The 22,408-nt window shown below is 40.8% G+C and overlaps 3 protein-coding genes across 3 annotated transcripts; all 3 read right to left on the reverse strand.

Moving 5' to 3' along the window:
* Window positions 1-246: 246 nt before the first annotated feature.
* LOC141845632 (non-specific lipid transfer protein GPI-anchored 11-like) lies at window positions 247-2,500 on the reverse strand. The gene is made up of 3 exons (XM_074733694.1): window positions 2,056-2,500; window positions 1,908-1,943; window positions 247-498 (listed from the first exon to the last, which is right to left on the reverse strand). The coding sequence occupies exons 1-3, from the start codon at window positions 2,408-2,410 to the stop codon at window positions 401-403; spliced, it is 489 nt and encodes a 162-aa protein (XP_074589795.1). The 5' UTR covers window positions 2,411-2,500; the 3' UTR covers window positions 247-400.
* Window positions 2,501-6,041: 3,541 nt separating this feature from the next.
* On the reverse strand, window positions 6,042-10,621 carry LOC141845544 (non-specific lipid transfer protein GPI-anchored 11-like). Its single transcript, XM_074733603.1, has 5 exons — window positions 10,162-10,621; window positions 10,004-10,048; window positions 9,836-9,868; window positions 9,680-9,712; window positions 6,042-6,250 (listed from the first exon to the last, which is right to left on the reverse strand). Exons 1-5 carry the CDS (start codon window positions 10,517-10,519, stop codon window positions 6,153-6,155), a joined length of 567 nt encoding a protein of 188 aa, XP_074589704.1. The 5' UTR covers window positions 10,520-10,621; the 3' UTR covers window positions 6,042-6,152.
* A 5,335-nt stretch (window positions 10,622-15,956) lies between these two features.
* LOC141845257 (disease resistance protein RPS2-like) lies at window positions 15,957-19,372 on the reverse strand. The gene is made up of 2 exons (XM_074733321.1): window positions 16,717-19,372; window positions 15,957-16,286 (listed from the first exon to the last, which is right to left on the reverse strand). Exon 1 carries the CDS (start codon window positions 19,370-19,372, stop codon window positions 16,721-16,723), a length of 2,652 nt encoding a protein of 883 aa, XP_074589422.1. The 3' UTR covers window positions 15,957-16,286; window positions 16,717-16,720.
* Window positions 19,373-22,408: the final 3,036 nt, after the last annotated feature.

A 22,408-nucleotide genomic window follows, 5' to 3' on the forward strand; every position in this document is an offset into this window, starting at 1 on the left:
CCGTCCTCGTGCTCAGCCTTCTACTTCAATTGCGTTCATATTTTCATCGACCTCTCAGCCTTCACTAATGCTAGAAATCGAGCGTGCACATATATACTCAACTTCAGTAGTAGTCTAAGATTTTACAAAGGAAGACAAAATCCCTAGACGCATTGCAAATGTTTCACTTGACTTACTTGAACAGTCTGACCGATCTATTGGAATTCGATCAACCTACCCAAAAGCTGGCAAAAATGAAACGGCGAAGATAAAAGATTTATCGACAAAGCGAATAACTTGCAAACCAACAAGAACCAAAAGGATCCACTCGGTTAAATAAACTCAAACTAAGCACAGAAGTAGCATAACAGCCATAGGAACAAAAGCCACAGGGATAGCACCGCGAAGAGCATGATGCAAATCAGTGATACTGGTAGTACAACCACAGAGCCACGACGAAACCGCTGAGGAACTCGACTCCAGACACCGAGGAAGGCGCACCGCACGAAGGGGACTGACCTGCAGGATGAGAAAGGAACTCTTCAAGTGTTTTCTCAATAGCTTTTAGTGAAGGTTAAATTGCTCTCTGTGGACCAAATGATCAATACAAGGAACAAACACTGAAATCAAGCCCTAGTAAACATCTACTTTGTTAACTTGAGCACAATTTTGATATACCGAGTTTTCAGTTCATGAAATGGGTTGATGGACTAAGGACCGACTGATCTAGCTTAGACATTTTCGATTAGAGGAGCCCGAACTCCGAATTCTTCGTTCATAGGAGTCCGATGATTGGCTTTATCTACATTTGGTTACACAATTATGTAGGCCAGTTTAGCACACTATACCTCTACATTCATAGCTTGAAATGCCAAGGAGTCTTCATGCGAAAATCATATGAAGACCCTCTATACCGGCACAAAACCTAACTTTGGAAGGATTCAACTAATTTAATCTCGGTCTATAGCTTGTGAATGATGCAGACTAAATCATAGTTGGATCTTGTAGCCGCTAGGGGAACCTTCATGCGAACAACCAAGATTACATCAAAACTAGATCCCGCGAGTATACGCCATATATTCACCCTATAGATAATGACACACATGAAGTTGCCCATTAGAGACATGCAAGAGTGCCTTGAGGACAGAAAATGTATCTTTTGTAGATCGGTGGCGGAGACACAGGAGCATGTTTTCTTCGTATGACAGATTAGATGGTGGTTGCACATGGATCATGAGATGTCCATCTACCGGCAACACTACCACGGGACCAGTAGCTTTGTGAAAGCTCGACACCTTATCATGTCATCCATGATCTACTATGTATGGATAACAAGAAACTGAAGCATATTTGAGAGTGTGAATTTTGATGTGGAACTTATGTTTAATACAAGTACATATCTATCGATCCTTGGATATCTACTCAAATTTGATACGAATAACTATCTTTCGCCAACATTGTACACTTTGAATCTTTTATATCTACATTTATCTTTCCATTAATAAAATAAAATAGAAACACCTTATTTTGTAGGGAAGGCATATGCCCTTTGCCCCTTCATCAAGGAGAAGACCCAACAAGCCATTCATTGCTCCTACCCCATATTCCTTGGCATAAAGGCTAGCCAAATCATCGGCATGGTTCGACCGGACCGAACAAACAGCCGACCGGAGTAAGTGTTCGGGTTCGACTCAGTGCACAAGTCTGCACCAGTGGCTCAAGATCGAACCACTTAACTACAACCAGTCTGCACAAGTCTGGTTTCAAATACACTGGCTACTCCAATTACTCTACTTCTCAGTGATTAGCTGTCTATCACTCACACAATTCCAAGAAACAAGTTTTTCTGCTCGATCTCAGGAGGAAAAAATAATGGAAATTTGCTGTAAAATATGATCTCGAGCTAGCATTGTAACTGAGAAACATACCTGGAGCAGCGGCAGCAGCAGCAGGAGCACCGGAATCTGCAAAGAAAAACCCAAAACAACATGAACAAGGAGAAGAAGAAGAAGAAGAAGGAGAAAGGGGCAAAAATGGGGGAAAAGGAGGAGTTTTGAGTATGGGAGAAGAACATACAGTCGCAGTTGGAAGAGACGCCGCAGGCGGAGGGCAGGGTGCGGGCCTTGGTGACGTTGACACCCAAGCTTTGAGCTTGAGCTTGGGCTTGGCCTTGGCTGGAGAGGCTGCAGAGGCAGGCGGGGGCCTCCTCGACCACCTTTCTGAGGCCGGAGCAGCACTGGGACGCCGGCTTGGAAACGGTGCTGCCGTTTTGGACGAAGGGGAGGCAGTCGATGAGGTTGAAGAGCTCGGAGGAGCAGTCGGGGGAGGGCGACGGGGCGGAGAGGGGAGGAGTAGCTTGGCTGACGCGAACGCCGGCGGTGAAGCAGAGGAGGAGGAGGAGGAGGAGGAGGTGGGGGAGGGAAAATGCCATTTTTGTGTGGAGAGGTTGCGATTGGAGGAGAGATTTGATCGGAAAGGAAGGAGAAGTGCAGTGTGGAATAGGGAAGACGAAAGGATCTTGGAGATGAGGTGAGCTGTCGGAATAATGATAGGCGCCAGGGGCGAATTAAAATTACTTTTTTTTTATTTTAAAATTTTACATAATTTATAATTACACATAATTATATTTAAAAATTATATTTCATAATTATAATTATAATTATAATGTATCCGGGCTTTCAAAATTAAATTATTCAATTTTAAAAATTTAAAAATACTTAAAAATAAAATATATAAATTGAAAATTTTAAAAATTTTAAATACTAGTATTGATTGATTTTCACAATCAAAAAAATTTAAATTTCTAATTTAAAGAATTAGAAATAAATTTAAAATTAAAAATTTTAACTTTAACTTTTAATTTTAATTAAAATATCGATTCATCCATCCTTTGAATATTTTTTCTTCAACACTTATATAAGACCAGAATACAACTCAAATAATTAAATAAAATTTAAAATTTTCGATCCTAAATACTTAAAAATTGAATTAACAATAGAAAAATGAGCTATGTTTTATTTTCACTCACCGCGCACTACCGCTAGATATTAAAATGAAATATAAGTTTCCACGAACCATGATTTTCGATCACAAGAACTAACGATGATGACAAAAAATATGTCATGCAACTCCGACTAAAGAAGAGGACTGATGGACTCATTTTAAATCATGATATTTCTTAATAAAAATGATACAATGGATAACTTAAGTTGAGAGTTTTTTTAAATATATGATTAATTTTAATTTTTGGATGATGAACGGTGGTGAATTGATCGGTTAAAATAACGATGAGGATTTGAAATAATTTTGAAAAAAATAAAGAGAGAAATATGAATTAGATATATTTTAATTTTAATTAATTAATATTAATTTTTTAAAAATATATATTATATATAATATTAAATTTTTTTTAAAAAAAAAATAGAGGGAATAGTCACACTCCTCCGTCCTTACTTGGCTATGCCTTTGGCGGTGGCAGTGGTGCTGAGCTGGTGGACATGGACTAATAGAGAGAATTTAGGGGAGGGAGTTGGACCACAGCTTGGCAGGCCGAGCTGGTCCAAGTCGGAGCGGATTGGTCCGTTAAAAATTCATCATTTAGTTAAGCGGAATAATTTGCCATCCTGACAGATTGAAAAATTTTCAATCCAATCCAACCTAAAATGAATTGCAGGTTAGATGGTTCAAGCCTACAAGCCTATCAAAAAATAAAATAAATATAAAATATATTAAAATTTTTAAATTTAGATTGTGGATTAAATCGACATTGAATTTTTTATTTTAATTTTGAATTTTAAATTTTTTTCTTCTCAACTGAGTCAACTAGAGCTCTACCACGGATTAGTCAACTCCAGCCTACCACGAATTAACTCACCGAATTTATAGTCTGCATAATTGACTTTAGATCATTTTTAAATTGATTGATAAAATTTCAATTTAATCTATTTAAATTATTTGACGAAGTAGATAATACGATAAGTCCAATCTAAATTAAAGGCTTGCGTGAAAATCTAAAATAATATACTAAAATTATATATAATTTTATTACCTTCAATTTCCACTCCCTTTAACCTAAATATTAAATCCTAAATCATAATCTTAAACCTTAAAAAAAATTAACACCGAATATAAGTGCCCACCTATGCTGTCTGGAAACTTAGTAGACAAGAAACGGGAAACGTGGAAACGGAAATGGGAAATGACAATAGTTGAAGTTTCTAGATTTTGAAAACGTCGAAGAAGGCGGCGAGGCAGTGGAGCGAGGCGATCTGATGGAGGCGAATGCCATAGAAGCAGAGCACGATGTCGCAGCTGGAGTTGGGTTGCAGGAGGCGGATGTTACGCCGCTCTAGCGCTTTCTGCAGTGACTCTGTGCACTTCTGGCCGTCGTCGGGCACCATCGGTCTGTCCTCCCACTCGTCCGCTGCAGGGGGAAGCGCGAGGGCGAAGCGGGCGTGCGCGACGAAGAGCCAGGTAGCGAGGACAGGGCAGCACCGGCTGCGGTCGAGGTCGCCGCGGACGCACGCGTCTCCCACGCCACCAAAGAACTCGTCAGAGAGGTCGAGGCGGCAGAGCGTTGTCTGGTTCTCCACCCGAGGTAACGACAAGAAACTGGCCGTTTCTTGTAAGTTTCCACGGATGAAAACGTTTTCCAATGTTTCAGAGGACGTCAATGTAAATGCTTCAGACAGCATAAGTGCTTACGGATGGATATATATACAAAGACAACTTATTCCTTTTATTTAACATCTTTATTTATTACAATATGAAAAAAGAGATAATGTTCTATTAGAACATGTAATAATAAAAATATAAGAAAATGATATAAAAGAGTTTTTTTCTTCATTAATTTCGGAAATAGACAGTCTACCTTCTAGTTTATATAATAAAAAAATATTTTTTAACCTATTATTTTGTTACAAATTGAGAAAGTTTGGTCCCATGTAGGAGGGTATTATTATGGCATTTAAAATTTTATATTTTTTTGTTAGAATTATTTTTTGTTAGACTTTTCAATTAATTTATCCGTATGGCTATGCACTCCTCGAATGGAGACTTAACCGGCAGCTGTCGGGGAAGCTACTGGCCGGTGCCGGTGTCCAGGACGCGTGGTGGATCTCCATTGGTGGAGAAGCCGCTCCGTTAATTGGAGGCTTATCAATTTCTTATTCGGTTGGAGGCCGTACGATAGATCTAGGGCTAAGTTGAGGAAGCTACGTGGCAGGATGCGATTGGTTGTGTTCTTGCAACGCTAACTGTTACGGTTAGTGCAGTGGGAGGAAGGTAATATTGTTGGGTGTTATGAAATAGTTGTGAAAATATGTTTAGATCAATGATTAGCCACTAGCAAATTTTTCGATAAAAAATCTTAAATTGGTAGAATTCGATTGATCGCGAGAGGTTCGTATGAGTAAAAATATCAACTCGGCATTGTTTATTATTACGGTCTTGATGATTTTATCACCTTTGAAAATAAATGTAGTAACCTCTTGAGTTCTAAATTGAAAATTGCCGATCTTATTTATGATACTAAGAGTTTAAATACATAAAAAAGCTTCATAGGGGAGCATTTAGAGAACATGAGAAGCGTGGAAAGTCCGCCTTAGCCCCATTCTAGTTCTCTTTCAGTTTTACAAAGGACACACGATCTTGGGTGTTTAGTGTTGGAGACCATCGACCCATCACCAACATTCTCACGAGTAGCTCTCTCCTCCTTGATCTCGGACCGAATCACTCCTCTTAGCTCTAGGATCGTAGCACTATGATCGACCTCACCGTCCTCGCGCTCAGCCCTCTTCTTCAATTGTGTGCATATTTTCATCGACCTCTCAGCTCTAGAGTTGCACTAGAGCATTCTTTAAACCCGTTCACCACACATACTCAACTTCAGTAGTTTAAGATTTTACAAAGGAAGGCAAAACCCTACACACACCGCAAATGTTTCGACTTACTCGAATGGTCTCACCGATCTATTGGAATTGATCAACCTACCCAAACGCAAGCAAAAATGAAACGGCGAAGATAAAGATTTATCGATAAACCGAATAACTTGCGAACCAACAAGAACCAAATGGATCCACTCAGCTAAATAAACTCAAACTAAGCACAGAAGTAGCATAACAGCCATAGGAACAAAAGCCACAGGGATAGCACCGCGAAGAGCATGATGCAAATCAGTGAGACTGGTAGTACAACCACAGAGCCACCGCGAAACCGCTGAGGAACTCGACTCCAGACACCGAGGAAGGCGCACCGCACGAAGGGGACAGACCTGCAGCATGAGAAAGGAACTCTTCAACTGTTTTCTAGATAGCTTTTAGTGAAGGTTAAGTTGCTATCTGTGGACCAAATGATCAATACAAGGAACAAACACTGAAATCAAGCCCTAGTAAACATCTACTTTGTTAACTTCAGCACAATTTTGATATACCGAGTTTTCAGTTCATGAAACAGTTTGATGGCCTAAGGAGAGTATCTCGATACAATTGACTGATCAATCTAGTTTAGACATTTTCAATCAGAGTAGGAACTCCGAATTCTTCATTCATAAGTCCGATGATTGGCTTTATCTACATTTGGTTACACAATTATGTAGGCATGCGAAAATCGTATGAAGAACCCTGACCTTGGAAGGTTCCAACTAATTTGATCTCGGTCTATAACTTGTGAATGATGATCATAGTTGTCTTGTAGCCGCTAGGGGAACCTTCATGCGAACAACCAAGATTACATCAAAACTAGCTCCCACGACTATTAAGGAAGTCTTCATAGTTGGCACTTCAAAGGTTTCATAGTTGGCACTTTGAAGGTTAACTTATTGCAATTCCGCTAAGCATGGCTGAGTTCCAAGCTCCAACCTTTCAAATTTTACAACAAGTGGACTACTCATGAAGACTTTATCGGCTGGTGGATCGAGGTTGGGAGTGAGCAAGTGAGCTGGACCAAAGGGGCACAGCACAGTGCAGACTTAAACTAAAGCTCAATCTGTTGAAGAGAGATCTAAAGCAACTCAATAAACAACATTTCCATCACATTAGTGATAATGTGATAAAAGTGCCAATTGGAGAACTTGCAGGAGGTTTGGCTAACAGGAGGTCAAATGGAGGGAGAAAACAAAGAATTGCGGAGAGTAGCCGCTAGGTTTGCTGAGGTTGAATATCTCTTCTACCTGCAGCATGCCAATTGAAAGAACCATTGCTCTTCCTTGAGTAGTGAAGGAGTTCACAGATCATTTCCAGTTTCACTTGGTGTGCCAATCGAAAGAACCCCAATCCAGATGTCTTGTATGCAGTATGGGAGGCTCCTCACAACTGAGCAACAATCCAACCTTATCAAAATTCTAACAGAGGAGGAAATCAAAAAGGCTCCATCAAGGTTGCTTTTATTGCTTCTGTATTAGAGTTTTTTTACCAGTGGGAGGATGCTCAAGCAATGGAATCACACCCTCATTTCCCTGGTGCCAAAATCAACCCACGCAAGCAAAATAAATGATTATAAGCCAATCTCGTATGGCACTGTCTACTACAAAGTGATCTCTAAGCTACTAGCAACACATTTGGCAGATGTAGCAGACCACCTCCTTCACCCACAATGGATAACATCCACTTAGCTCAAGAGCTACTGAGGAACTACAATAGGAAGAGATTATCCCCAAGATGCATTTTGAAGGTGGACCTCCAGAAGATTTTTGACTCTATACGCTGTGATTTCCTTCAGGATGTTCTCATTGGTTGCAATTCCTAGAGATATACATTTCATGGATCAGAAAGTGCATCACTACTACATCATTTCCCTTGACAATTAATGGTGGCATGTATGGGTATTTTCGAGGAGCCAGAGGTCTTAGGCAAGGGGACCAGTTATCTTTGGCATTTGCACGGAGTAAATGACACGACTACTGCAACAACACACCATGCGGTCTGATTTTTCACTTCCATCCAAAATATGAGCATCTCAAAATTGCCTACTTAGCTTATGCAGATGATTTGTTACTGCTAGCCAGAGGAGATATACCTTCAGTCACCATCTTGGCCACATGCGTGCTTGACATAGTTTGGAGAAATGGCTAGCCTTCATGCAAATCCAGTAAAATCCAGCATCTACGTGGCGAAAGTGGATGAGCAGACAAAAAGGCAGATTCTAACCATCGCGGGCTTTCAGAAAGGCAGCATGTCTTTCAGATACTTGGAGATCCCCCTGACCTCAGCAAAGCTTAAGGATAACAGATTACAACCCACTCATGGATTCTTTGATCAAGAAAATTAAATCCTGGCCAAAGAACACCCTATCATATGCAGAGAAAACACAACTTATCACCCCAATGCTGCAGGGGGTAGAGTGCTTTTGGATGTCCATTATGTCGCTGCCGTGTGGTGTCATCGACCATATCTATAGCCTCTGCAAGGGTTTCATGTGGACAACCAAGCACTCTCCAATAGCATGGGCAGAGTTGTGCAAACCTAAGGAGGAGGGAGGTCTAGGATTCAAGAACTTGAAAGCATGGAATCTTGCATTGCTGGCCAAGGTTCTATGGCGAATTCAGGAGAAGCAGGACACGCTATGGATTGGGTGGGTTCATCACACTTACCTCAAGCATGTGGATATATGAGAATAACAAACTAAGTACATGGACTCTCTGTTGATCAAGAAGCTACTGCAGATTAGGGACAACATTTTGGCTAAAGCTGGCACCTCAGAAGCTGCAAGACAGAAGTTGGCATCATGGTTCAACCAAGGAAAGGGGGAGTGTAAAAAGCTTACGACCACTTCAGGGATGTGGGCACAAGGAAGTCATGGGGGCAAGCACTATCTAGAAGAGCTATCTGCAACCGAGCCATACATTCACCCTATGGATACTGACACACAGAATGCTACCCACTAGAGACAGGCAGGAGTACCTTGAAGACCGGTGGTGCACCTTCTGCAGATTGGTGGTGGAGACACAGGAGCATGTTTTCTTCAGATCTTAGCCGATTAGCTGAGTAGGATTAGATGGTGGTTGCACATAGATCATGAGATGTCTACATACCAGTGAATGCTCAGAGTCTTCAAGCAACACTACTAAGGGACCAATAGCTTAGTGAAGGCTCGACACCTTTCATGTCATCCATGATCCACTATGTATGGACAGTGCATGTTTGAGGATGTGAATTTCAATGTGAAGCTGATTTTTAGAAAGATACAAGTACATGTCTATCCGTCTTTAGACATCTATTGAGATCTGATACTTCATCAAACATGAGTAGCTATCCTTGGCCAACTCTGTACACTTTGCCACTTTTATATCTACATTTACTTTTCCATCAAAAATAAATAATAAAACACCTTATTTTGTAGGGCAGGTACATGCCCTTTGCCCCTTCATCAAGGAGAAGACCCAACAAGCCATTCACTACTCCATGACAAAGCCTCCTAACCCATAGTCCTTGGCATATAGGTAACCAATTCAATCGGTTTAACCGTTTCATGCATGGTTCGACCAAAGAAACAGCCAACCGGAGTAAGTGTTCAGGGTTCGACTCAGTGCACAAGTCTGCACCAGTGGCTTGAGATCAAACCACTTAATCAGTCTGCACAAGTCTGGTTTCAAATACACTGGCTACTCCAATTACTCTACTTCTCGGTGATTAGCTATCTATCACTCACACAATTCCAAGAAACAAAATTTTCTGATCTCAGGCATTGCAACTGAGTAACATACCTGGAGCACCAGCAGGAGCACCGGAAATGGAACCTGCAAAGCAAAACCCAAAACACAACTCTCTCAACATGAACAACGAGGAGGAGAAAGCGGCAAAAATGGAGGGAAATTAATGGAAATTTGCTGTGAAATATGATCTCAAGCATTGTAACTTACCAGGAGCAGCACCAGGCGCACCAGCAATGGAACCTGCAAAGCAAAACCCAAAACACAACTCTCTCAACATGAACAAGAAGGAGGAGGAGGAGGAGGAGAAAGCGGAAAAAATGGGGGATAATTAATGGAAATTTTCTGTAAAATATGGTCTCCAGCATTGTAACTTACCAGAAGAAGCACCAGGAGCAGCAGCAGGAGCACCGGCAATGGAAACTGCAAAGCAAAACCCGAACACAACTCTCTCAACATGAACGAGGAGGACGAGGAGGAGAAAGCGGCAAAAATGGGGGAAAAGGACGAGTTTTGAGTATGGGAGAAGATCATACTGTTGCAGTTGGAAGCTGAAGGGGTGGAGACGCCGCAGGCGGAGGGCAGGGTGAGAGCCTTGGTGACGTTGACACCGAAGCTTTGAGCTTGGCCTTGGCCTTGGCTGGAGAGGCTGCAGAGGCAGGCGGGGGCCTCCTCGACCACCTTTCTGAGGCCGGAGCAGCACTGGGCCGCCGGCTTGGCAACGGTGCTGCCGTTTTGGACGAAGGGGAGGCAGTCGATGAGGTTGTCGAAGACCTCGGAGAAGCAGTCGGGGGAGGGCGACGGGGCGGAGAGGGGAGGAGAAGCTTGGCTGACGCGAACGCCGGCGGTGAAGCAGAGGAGGAGGAGGAGGAGGTGGGGGAGGGAAAATGCCATTTTTTTTGTGTGGAGAGGTTGCGACTGGAGGAGAGATTTGATCGGAAAGGAAGGAGAAGTGCAGTGTGGAATGGGGAAGACGAAAGGATCTTGGAGATGGAAGGTGAGTGAGCTGTCGGAATGATGAGGGGAGGTGGCGGCGGTGGTGGTGGGCGGGTGGAGGTGGAATTCAGGGGAGGGAGCTGGACCACAGCTTGGAAAAATGGGGGAGTTATGCCAGAAGAATTAAGGGCGTCGAAAAGTGATCCGACCCATCAACCCGATCCGATTTAATTTTTTTTTAAAAAAATCAAATTAAGATTGAGATTTTTTGAATCCGAATCCACTCAAATAATATAGAAGATTTTTTTTTAAGAATTAAATTAAATTAAATTTATTTTAAAAATTAAAATATTTTATTAATATAACAATAATAAAATATTAAAATAAAAATAAAAAATTATCGAAAAAATATTAATATTTTTTTCTGATTAGGCTGTTTATATAAGTTCTAATTTGGATTTAAATTGCGAAATCGATTTTAGATTCGAGTTGAATTAAAAAAATTTAATAATATTTTTATTTCAATTCTACTTGAACTCATTCGATCCACTCACACTCATATAAGATAAGAAAAATATTCTAGTTTTTATAATTTATTTAAATAATACATTTAAAATTATTCTTAATAATTTTAATTAAAACTGATGGATAATAATTTTAATTAAAACTATAATAAATAAAATAATGATGATTAAAATTATTACTATGTAAATTAATTTTGATCAAAATTATTGTAAATAGAATTATTTACAAAATATATATATATATAGAAATATTATCCTATACTTTTTATCTTCCACATCTCATCTAATAAAAAAATGAATAAAATACATATATTGTGGTGTAACATAGTATAATATATATATTATATATTTATAGATAATCAATGGGCACACTTCACTTAGTAAAAGATGAACAGCAATTTCACATGATTCTATGATTATTTGTGAAAAAATTAATCAATAGACATGTCATAAATTAATCCTATTTTATGGTAAAATTTAAGATTTAAAGATTTAAAGATGATATTTTATCTAAATTTGATTTTCAATTTTTACATAAAAAATAAAAATTAATAACCAATGTCTATGAGTTGCTCAGGAATGGAATAATTGGAATATATATATATATATATATATATATATATATATATATATATAAAAGATATAATCCATTAGAGTATATCCGTCTCATAATTATCTATAAAAAAAATAAATCAAAAAATTCTAATTAACTACTATGAAAGATGTTATTATTTCAGTTTCATCAAGATTTTATTTTTATTTATTACAATAAATTTGTCTGATAGTAATCAATTTAATCACGCTACCAAAGACGACTATATATACACACTGACATAAGACTTTGTTTTGATTATGAAAAAATTGAGTGTTTGATTTTTATATTTATTTATTTCTTTCTTTCCTACTTTATAATTTTAAATATTATATCTATTTTTATATTTTATAAAATACACACTAGTATATCACTTGCTTTTTAAATATACGATATATTTCAAAATTTAAAATAAGATTAAAATTTATCCCACCGACAACTTATTCCTTTTATTTACCATCTTATATTTATTACAATATGACAAAAAAAAAGAGATGTCTACAGCTATATAATGTTCTATTAGAACATATAATAATAAAAATATAAGAAAATGATAAAAATTAATCTTTTTCTTGATAATTCTGTTTCACGTAATAAAAATATATATATTTTGAAAAATGATTCTTTTTTTTTGTTGGGGAGGTTAGAAAATGGGCACTTAAAGATCTAGAATCGCGTGGAATATGAACATAATAAGTTGTGTGAGTTATGTTAATTTTATGAAGAAATCAATCACCACTTATTTTTTTAATGTCTCAAGGTTTGTGAGGTATAGGGCAAGGTCAAGCATTGACTCGGTATTGGGCAAAATTTATGTCTTTTGAGGAGATGCAGTAGGTTCTTGGACGACATTACAAGAATGGACGACGGAAAATCAAGGTGTGTTACCTCGGCATCTCTAGTTTGATATACTATAATGGGAGGTACGAAATCGAACATGTTATCATGGCATTATCCTGGATTTTGATTGGATAGGTCCATATGTATCGGTTTGTAGATCTCAAACCGCAGTAGCATCAAAACTGTCGTGGCTCTGTTCCTGAGATGAGATTGATTTTATGGTCTATGGTACTTTGTATGGGTCGTAGATGAGCATGCAAGTGTTGTGATGTGTAGACATGTAAGGCTATGGTGTCATGGATTTGATGTAATTTCTTGTGTGATGACTCATATGTGTGTGTTCAACGGCTAGTGGGTCTGCTTGGAGTATAAAAATCTTAAATGGCTTAATTATAAGTTTAAAAAATAAAAAATATTATTATTTACTATTTTCGTATGCTCAAAAATTTTTCGGATGCTCCGATTTTGATATCGTGCACGATCGCATATTTTAAGATGTACAATATATATATATATACACGAATTTGATCTGCTGGGCGCCTATTTCGTAGGCGACGCGTGAGCGCCATCCCTGACCCATCACCACTGTCGCCGCCCTCAGCGCGCCGTCCGATCACCGTTGGCCACCAAGCCGAGCGTGATCGACGCGCCACTCGCCGGCGCATCGGCCGACATCGGATTCCAGTCGGATTGTGGCCGGAATCCGACACAATTTGGTCGGAATTGCGCGCGGCCACTACCAGCCGCGATTCTGGCTAAATCGCGCCCGATTCCGACCACAATCCGATCGGAATCCGACCCGCCGACAAGCGGGACATCGATCGCACCCGGCCCGGCGGCCGGCGGTGGCCCGACGGCGGCGCGACAACGGCGGTGAATCGCAGGTGGAACACTGTGCATTCCCAGATTTTGACGGCCCAATCTGCACGCGATCTGTGATGAGCGACGGATCTGTCGACGCCCACGAAATAGGCGTCCAGCAGATCATTTCTCTCTCTCTCTATATATATATATATAATATATATAGGATCATCGTTAAGATTGATAGCATCCCAAAGCGTCAGGGGAAATCCTGAGGGGGTATTTAGTTGAAGGTTATCTTTGATAACCTTGATTATCTGTCTAAAGTTATCAAGGATAACATTGTTTGGTTCAGGTTATTAACGATTTCTGAGTAATACAATATTACTGCCACGTTAGCAAAATAGGTTATAACATCGGAATCTGATTATCTTGGCAGGGTAAAGTTTTTCACAATTCCGAGGTTAATAATAAATTTATCTCAAATATACCCTTCAATATTTATCATTTAAGACAAAAATACCCTTAAACTTATATCAAATATCAAACCGTCCTAAATCCATTTTAGCCGACTCTTGACTCTCTCGCGACATTTGCAAATCGCGATTCTAAAACCTAGCCGACTCTCTCACATTTCTTCTCCCGACTCTCTCACGGCTACTTTGAGCTGCTCCTCCTTCGGACTTTGCCTCGCCCTCCTATTGGGCTACCTGTGCCGCCTAGTCTCGGACGCCTTCAACGCAGTCGGCCTCGACGACCTCCTCCTTGATGACAGCTTGGGTGTTAGCCGCTGTCAATCCGCAGTGTTCGTTAGAATTAAATTAAGGATAATACAGTAAATGTAAAAGTAAGGTATACATTAAAATCTCTAACCAAATAAGTTTTTGTTGCATCATCTAAGATTGAATCAAACAACATAAATTATATTCTATTCCTTATAATTTTAATTATGTGATTATCTAATAATCATGTAACTAAAATTATGTATGATAACTTGAACCAATTAACGTAGGATTGTTGTTGTTAAACTTTCAATTTATATGAAATAATTATTTCATTTAAATTGATTTAGTTTGATTTTGAATTTTAAAAATCGATTAAATTAATTTTAATTAAATAATGAAAATTTTAAATTAGTAAGATTTTTAAATTTGTATTAAATCATTAAAGTTTTTAATCAAATTAATTAATTTTTTATTAATTGGATTTGTTTGATTTTAATATTAGTTGTTTTGGGTGCTTTGGAGTCTCGAGGAGAGTGCGTAAACAAACGGATGAAACCTACGTGTTATTTAGTCCCACATCTTAACTTTCAAATTTCCTAATGCTACGTAAGTAAGATATGAGTTACAACGTCATCGCTGCTCGTAGGATGAAGTGATGGGATTTGAGGATCCAGGAAAGTCCCCGGGTCCCTCAACGCAGCGATGCGTCTGCTTTCATGCGGACTGTTGGATCTGATCTCAACACCCATTCCGGGTAAGGCCGAGACCTACGTGGAGCCTTGATTGAGATCAGATCGGCAGATCTTGACCGTTCTCTTACAGTAATTCACTTGGCCCAGGAACCGGGTTAACATAACGGGGCTCACACTCCTACGAGCAATCTTTTTTTGTTCTTTGTTGAATCATCCAAGCAATGTGGGCATTGCACTGCTTAAATCCACTGAAGATCGAGCTAGGCACTTGACTTTCACAGTACAATGATGGCCTTTATCTGTCAACCTTCCTCTTCCTCTGTTTCGTCGTACAAGTGATGGGCAGGGGATCTAAAACTCTCCTCGAAAAGGAGGAACTGTTAGCGGAGGAAAAGCTAAAACTTATCAACAAATTAAACCTGCAGTGAAGAAAGACCATTCAGGTTTTTCATTATTTGTACGGATCGAAAACCTTAAAGACTTTGATGTAATCTAATTGTGTTTGCTATTTCTTCAAAATTTTCAGAGTGACCACTTGCCAAATTTGGCTGAGGCAAGGAGGGTATAACAACTCAGAGTCCATTGAACTTGGCTGGATGGTCAGTGCATGTTCTTGATCTAGATATACGGTATTCTGTATACAATATTTGACACCAGTAGCTAGCTAGTAATCCTTTTGCCCTCTGATCTACCAGCTGGTCAACCCCAGTGTTTTTGGTGACAAGACGACGAGATTTTTCATCTACTGGACAGTATGATTTTCTTCTAGCTTCCATCTCCACACTGATCCTATCTATCTTCTTTCTTCAATCGCACAGGCCGATCGACTCAGGGAAGGGAGACAGGCTGCTTTAACCTCCTTTGCCCAGGCTTTAATTTGTCCACACGAGCAGCGAGATATATAGCCCTCGGAGCCGCCTTTTCCCATGTCTCCGGCGACGGACTTCAGTATGAATTCTCACTACAAGTATGGAAGGTAAACGAGGATCGATCGACATATAACATTTGGAATTCCAAGTCGATTGACGAGCTCAAGAACGTAATTTTCAGGACTTCGTGGGCCGGGTTGGAGCTTTCCTTTCTGCCAGTAGATTGATCCCATCATCATGCCATTTGTGGCACTTGTCGAAAAACTCTTCAGCTGCTAGAGAAAAATTAACTGCAGAAACCATGGCAAAATGAAGGAAACATGCACGTTTCACTCAGTGTGAAGAACAGTCGGATACAAATAGGCTTTCATTTCACAATGTTAAACTGCAAAAACTGAAACCACATAGATCTACTAATTGAGCTGATCTAGAAGCTCGAAAGAGAATCGGAATACAAGAAACTTCCATGCACTGCTCGAGTTTTCGGAATCCCCAGCATCATAGAAGCCACTCCATCAGTGCAAAGTTTATTCCCATAACTTTCTAGAAATTAAAATAGCCTGCCTGTATCTGAACTCTGCAGGTTATCTTCCGATCCCCAGCACACACAAATTAACCAACAAAACCAAAAGTACTTCAAAGCGATAACAAAGGGGCCGTCTTCAACAACTTCGAGAGAGAACTGCAATGATCAAAAGTTAGACATCACCTCCACATACTGCACGATGAACTGCATAAACATATTTATGCTAAAAAAAATTGCACATTAAAATTAAAAAACTAGAGTCCAATTATGGCATTTTTAGGGATAACACATTGATTGTAAGTCATTATAAAAGATTGCAGCTGCTACATTATACTGCTTGCATGTTTAATCATAGAGAAGACAACTAAAGAAAGGACTTGACATTATTACAGAAATGCTACTTCATCTATTATGTCAGTGACAGATCCAATTGATCCAATATTTGATAGATTCATACAAATTGATGAAGAAAACTAGTGTGATTCAGAGAATATGAAAGATTCTATTAGCAAGTGTTACTAGATTCTATTAGTCATGCAGATATAGTTCTCTCAAAAGAGCGCACTGCAACCAGCAAAAAACTCACCAATCTAGACAATGATTCTTCGATCCGCTCCCTTAAAGAGTTTCTGGAAGGACAATGTTCTTTCATCTGACCAATCTAGCTCATCCCGCCATTCTCTGTCACATTTGATCTCTGTCAGCTTTTCAGCAACCAATGTCAGCTTCTTTAGCTTGGGACAATTCCTCACTTCCATGGTCTTCAGGGAAGGAAATGTTATTATTCGATCTCCGTCACTCAAACTCTCCAACTCCGGTAGGTTTCGAAGCACAATTTTTCTTAGGACAGGGAAGATTGTAATAATCTCTGTAGAATTAGTTGTGTTGTCTTCCAACTTCATTAGCCGATCAATTGCATTGCAATCTATAATTTCTAGCTCAAGTAGATTCTCTAAACACCTGCTCTTCCAGATAATCTTAGATTTTGGGAGAGCCAAGAGATTAAGGTATGCAAGGCGCGACAGAGCATTGCGCACATTAAGATCACCACCAATGATTACCTCTTCAAGATCAGTCATGGCATGGAGTCGGATTTGTACCATGTTCTCCATGTTTTCTCCAAGACAGTAAGTAGATGGAATGTCGAGACTCGCCAAGCCTCCGCAGCCTTCGATCTGGAGCCAATGCACAGCGGCTGCAAGCCTTTGCGACTGGCAGAATCTTCGAAGAGCAGTTACGGAGCTCATGGTGATGCCAAGAACCTTCAATTTCTTCAAGCTTTCTACCTCGTCGAGAAGTATCCCCTCTCCGTCCAATTGCAGGGCTCCCATCACCCTCCACCGACTGTAACTGTTGCACATATCCAGCCATTGCAGTTGGTGAAGACAAGGAATGACTGCGCCAGGAATGCTTCTCAAATGTGTAATTGATGACAACGCAAAATATCTGAGATTCACCAGACCTTGAATCTCCCTCGGCAGAGACGCAATCCTAGTGCCGGATAATTCAAGCAATTGGAGCTGGGAAAGATTGCCAATCCCCGGTGGAAGCTCTTCTATGGAAGTGTACCGAAGATCCAGGACTCTGAGACAAGGCATGTGGGAGAAAAACTCATTGGGTATGTTCTTGAGAGGATGATTGTTTCGGAGATGCAAGTAGATCAAGTCAGGGCACTGAGGCTCGTCGGGAAGAAGAGCTATGTTGTTCCAGCCCAAAGATATCCTCTCAGCGACTCTCCACTTCTCGGCTCCAGGTGCTTCTGTAAGACCATGTTGATCTCCTATCAGCCATTTGCTCTCCTTCTTCCCGCAATCGCATTCCATCCACAGTATCATGGAGCGAACCATAGGGTGAATTTTGAAGTAAACGTCGTCGACTCTTTGTATCAGAGACGCCGCGAGTAGCATTCCGAGCAGATATGTTGCTTTGTCTACACTATCTGACAACCTCTCGAAGTCGTCGAGGAAACCTTCGCCGATCAAGAGCTCGCTAACGTAGAATTTGCTCAGCTCAGTTCCTGCCTGCAGCAGAGCGAAGTTGGACGCGCACGTTCGCAATGTGTTGCTCAGACGGTCGTAGGAGAGTTTGAGAGGATGATAGACATGCTCCTCCATTCCTGTAAGCTGAAACGGAGCCTCCTTCATGATGACCAGCACATGCCTCCACTCCGCGATCGTCGTTTTGCTCGCCATTGCTCGCGCCACGGTGATGAGCGCTGCCGGCAAGCCGGCGCACTGTCGGGCCAAAGCTCTCGCCAGATCCAGTATCCGTATGTCGGTGCTGGCAAGCTCCAGCTTTGCGTTGAATCTGAAGAGATCCCAAGCCTCCTCCTCCGATAAACATTCCAGTTTGATCGTCTTCTCTGCGCCCATGTGGCCGCAGACCTCCTCCATGCGAGTGGCGAACACGATTTTGCTTTTGGACGGAGGCTGGGGAAGTGGAATTCCCACGATCTGGCAGTTCAAGGGCTCCCATACGTTATCCAGCAACAGTAAAAATCTCATCTTGCTCAGAACGCGGAAAAGGCGGCCGGCTCTGTTCCTCTGCGGCGCCTCGTCTTTCCATGTGAGTTTCAATCGATCGAAGAGGAACTTCTGGAGCTCCTCCACTTTGTACCCCGTCGATAACTCGAGGTAGATGACGACATCCAGTTCCTTTTCTGCGAAATCATTGTTGAATCTCCTTAAAAGTGCCGTCTTGCCGACGCCGCCCATGCCGTGGATCCCAATGATGCTGACGTCGTCATCTCTTGCATGGCCTTGCAGTTCCTCCAGCGCTGTATCCATGCCGACAGTTTTAGGATTCGGCATCTGGAGAACGCGATCGACGTCCAGGTCGTCAGCCACGCCGGCGAACTCTCCGGCCTTCTCCTTTAGGTCGGCCGCCGTCGTAAGCGCCGCCTCAGCTTTGCTTCTGAGGGGGTAGCTGGAGCACACATTGACCGGAAAGTTGCAGAGACACTTGAACATCCGGCGGTACGAGGCGTTTATGGTTTCAACATCCGAAGCGAGGGCTTCGACGGATTCAAGCCAGACGAGGACTTCTCGCTTTGGATTGAGCCCATCCCTTTCGGCTGCCTCGATTTGCCTCTTGATATCCTCGCGTTTGCTCTTGAGTTGGGCGAGCTCTGAGGCCAAGGAGGAGATGGCTCCCTCGAATGACACGATGTAGTTGCAAGATTGGAAGCAGCAATCCTTGAGACAAGGGTAGAGTGAAGTGATGCCTGAAATGAGACCGGCCATTTTTTGCTGGAGAAGTAGAGCAGTAGACGATGAATGATAGAACTAGGAGAAGTCGTCGTTTCCAGCGGCAATCTTGTGTCACAGAAGGAGGAATCGGAGTTTTCTCTGGAAAGCAAGGGGGAAGGGGAGTCTATCTTGCTTTAGTTTTTTTCCTTTCCTTTGTCTTTTTCTTTCTTTGTTTTTTCTTCAATGCGATGGGGCATGCAACTTGCTTAATTATTTTTTTCCACCGTCTGTACGACCATTATTATTATTATTATTATTATTATTATTATTATTATTATTTTTCTCCGAAATAATGATGTCGGACATCTAGATTATCATCCAGATATCCACGATTCGATCCCCAGCTACAATGTATTTGTAAAAATTTTCTTTCAAATGGAGAGCGCAATCAAAGGATGTTGGTTGTCTGAGTTGGCCGCTGCGTGTGCTTCTCGATTTACTCTAGTGGTCAGTGAAAAACTTTTATGGGATCGAACCGGTCACCTTTAAAGATTAATTGAAATTATTATTATTATTATTTTTTCATTTTTTAGTCCTGTGACCGTCGGTGATAAATTGACTCTTAAATTTATTTGAAGATCAATTTTGAGAGTAGTCTGGATGAATATATATATAGGAATTCTCTGTTGCGCGCCGTGCCCACGCGATCCTGTCCGCGACTTCTCCCACCCACACCCACTGCCGCCGCTCCCGATTCGCCGTTTGGCCACCTCCAGCCGTCGGACCGGGCCTGATCGACGCGTCACTCGCCAGCGCGTCGACCGACGTCGGTCCGGCAGCCATCGATGGTCGGACGACAGCGAATTTGGTCGGAATCTGCCGCAAGTCCTAAGCGACGGATTCCGATCAAATCGCGACAGGAATCCGGTCAAATTCCGACCAGAGATCGGCCGAGGAAGGACCGACAGCCGTCGGACCAGACCTGATCGACGCGCCACTCGCCAGCGCGTCGACCGATGTCGGATTCCAGCCAGATTGTGGCCCAAATCCGGCGCAATTCGGCCGGAATCGCGACGGCCAGTGGCTGCGCCAGTTTCCAGCCGCGATTTGGTCGGAAACCGACCGTGATTCGGCCGGAAATGGCTCAGCATCGAAATTGTCGGTTTCCAACCAAATTCGTCGGATTCCGACCACAACCGGCCGGAATCCGGCATCGGTCGACGCGCCGGTGAGAGGCGCGTCGATCGCGTCCGGTCCGGTGGCCGAGGGTGGTCGGACGGCGCAGCGATGGCGGCGGCAGTGGGCGTGGGTTGCAGGTGTCGCGCAGGGGTCGCCTTTTTACCTGTCGCGTAGTTGATCTTTTCTCTCTCTCTCTATATATATATTCATTCATCTTTTTGATACAATTAATTAATCTTTTTTCAATACTATGTGGTCGTCTGCATATGACTATGTGTTAGGGGTTCGAGTCCCCGGGACATAGGTGAGTTGGTTACGTCGCAGCAGACTTGTAGAAGAGGGCAATTGTTCGAATTCTGGCGAAGCCAGACAATACCCTCCTGCGTCGTAACCAACTGCACTTTCTCGATTTACCTCCTCACATATGGTCGTGGGGCCGATCGTGTGGGGCCGGTAAGGTGGCGGATCCACCTTTTTGCAGAAGAAAAGGGGTTCGAGATCCACGTACGACATGTAGTGTTCTAAAAGAACTAAAATACTAGATTTCGTTGCAAGTTATGTTAATATATAGCCAATTTATTTTGAATTAATATTTTTTTTTACTATTGAAATATTAAGATGTGAATGTAGCAAATACATCTTTGAAAGAGTCAAGAATGGATGACTATGATTTTCAATGAGCTTAGTGACAATCAAATTAGGTCCAATTTATTTTTTGCCAAGTGCAATGGATGACTATGATTCTCAATGAGGTTAGTGACAATCAAATTAGGTCCAATTTATTTTTTGACAAGTGCAATGGACGGTGGCTCTTGACGAAGGACGACATCGCGGTAAGACGCATCTCACATATAGGGATGGAGGCTTTTGACGAAAGACGATAGTTCCCTGACAACAAAGATAAAAATAAAAAATAAAAAATACTGATTAGCACCTACCATGGTGGCAATCGAACACAAATTAGTCGCACAACATATCAGCATGGGTACTCAAATAAGAACAGTATTTGTTTTATAATTTTTTTTTATTTTTTTATTTACGATTAAGCTATTTAAAATTTTACTATTAGATTTTAAGGATCGGATTATAATATTAAACATAAAAAATTTTTAAAACAAAAAAATTTACTTGCTCAGTGTGCGAAATAAGAAATATAGGATAACAACCTAACACTTTTTGTACAAAGTAGTTGCACAACATATCAGCATGAGCACTCAAAATAGGAACAGTATCATTTTATAATTTTTTTAATTTTTTTTACTTACGATTAAGCTATTTAGAATTTTACCATTAGATTTTAAGGATTAGATTATAATATTAAATATAAAAAATTTTAAAATGAAAATAATTTATTTGTTCACTGAGTGTGCAGAATAAAAAATATGGGATAACAACCTAACACTTTCTGTAAGTACTTAAATTTCAGATGTCCAAAATCGATCCATACTCCATACACCCATAATTAATTAAAGCGTCCAAAAATTTCTATCGTGAATGTTGTTGGTATATATATATATATATATATATATATATATATATATATATATATATATATATATATATATATATATATATATATATATATATACTTCTTTTGAAGAAGGAAGATGAAGAGCAGCTTCGCCTAATTGAAGAAGAAGAAAAGCATGAAAGACAAAGGAAAATGAAGAAAAAACTCAAGCACAGCTAGTCTATGCCCTAGGGGGTCAAAATGATCTCTCAGTTTATTGAACAGATCATCCCAGCCTATCATTCACGACTTGCTCACACAACGATGACTGTTCGACCATTCGACAAGCATACTCTGATTTTGGTTTCTGATTCACGTGTTGAAAAACAACTCCAAGCCATCATCGAGATTGATTCATTAATTTAACACTAGTAGAAAATTAGGTTGATGTTGTTGCATGT

This window comes from Curcuma longa, chromosome 14 (assembly GCF_044706935.1).
Source record: "Curcuma longa cultivar G26 ecotype Majalengka, Jawa Barat chromosome 14, ITB_CL_G26_1.1, whole genome shotgun sequence".
In the NCBI taxonomy this organism is placed as follows: domain Eukaryota; kingdom Viridiplantae; phylum Streptophyta; class Magnoliopsida; order Zingiberales; family Zingiberaceae; genus Curcuma; species Curcuma longa.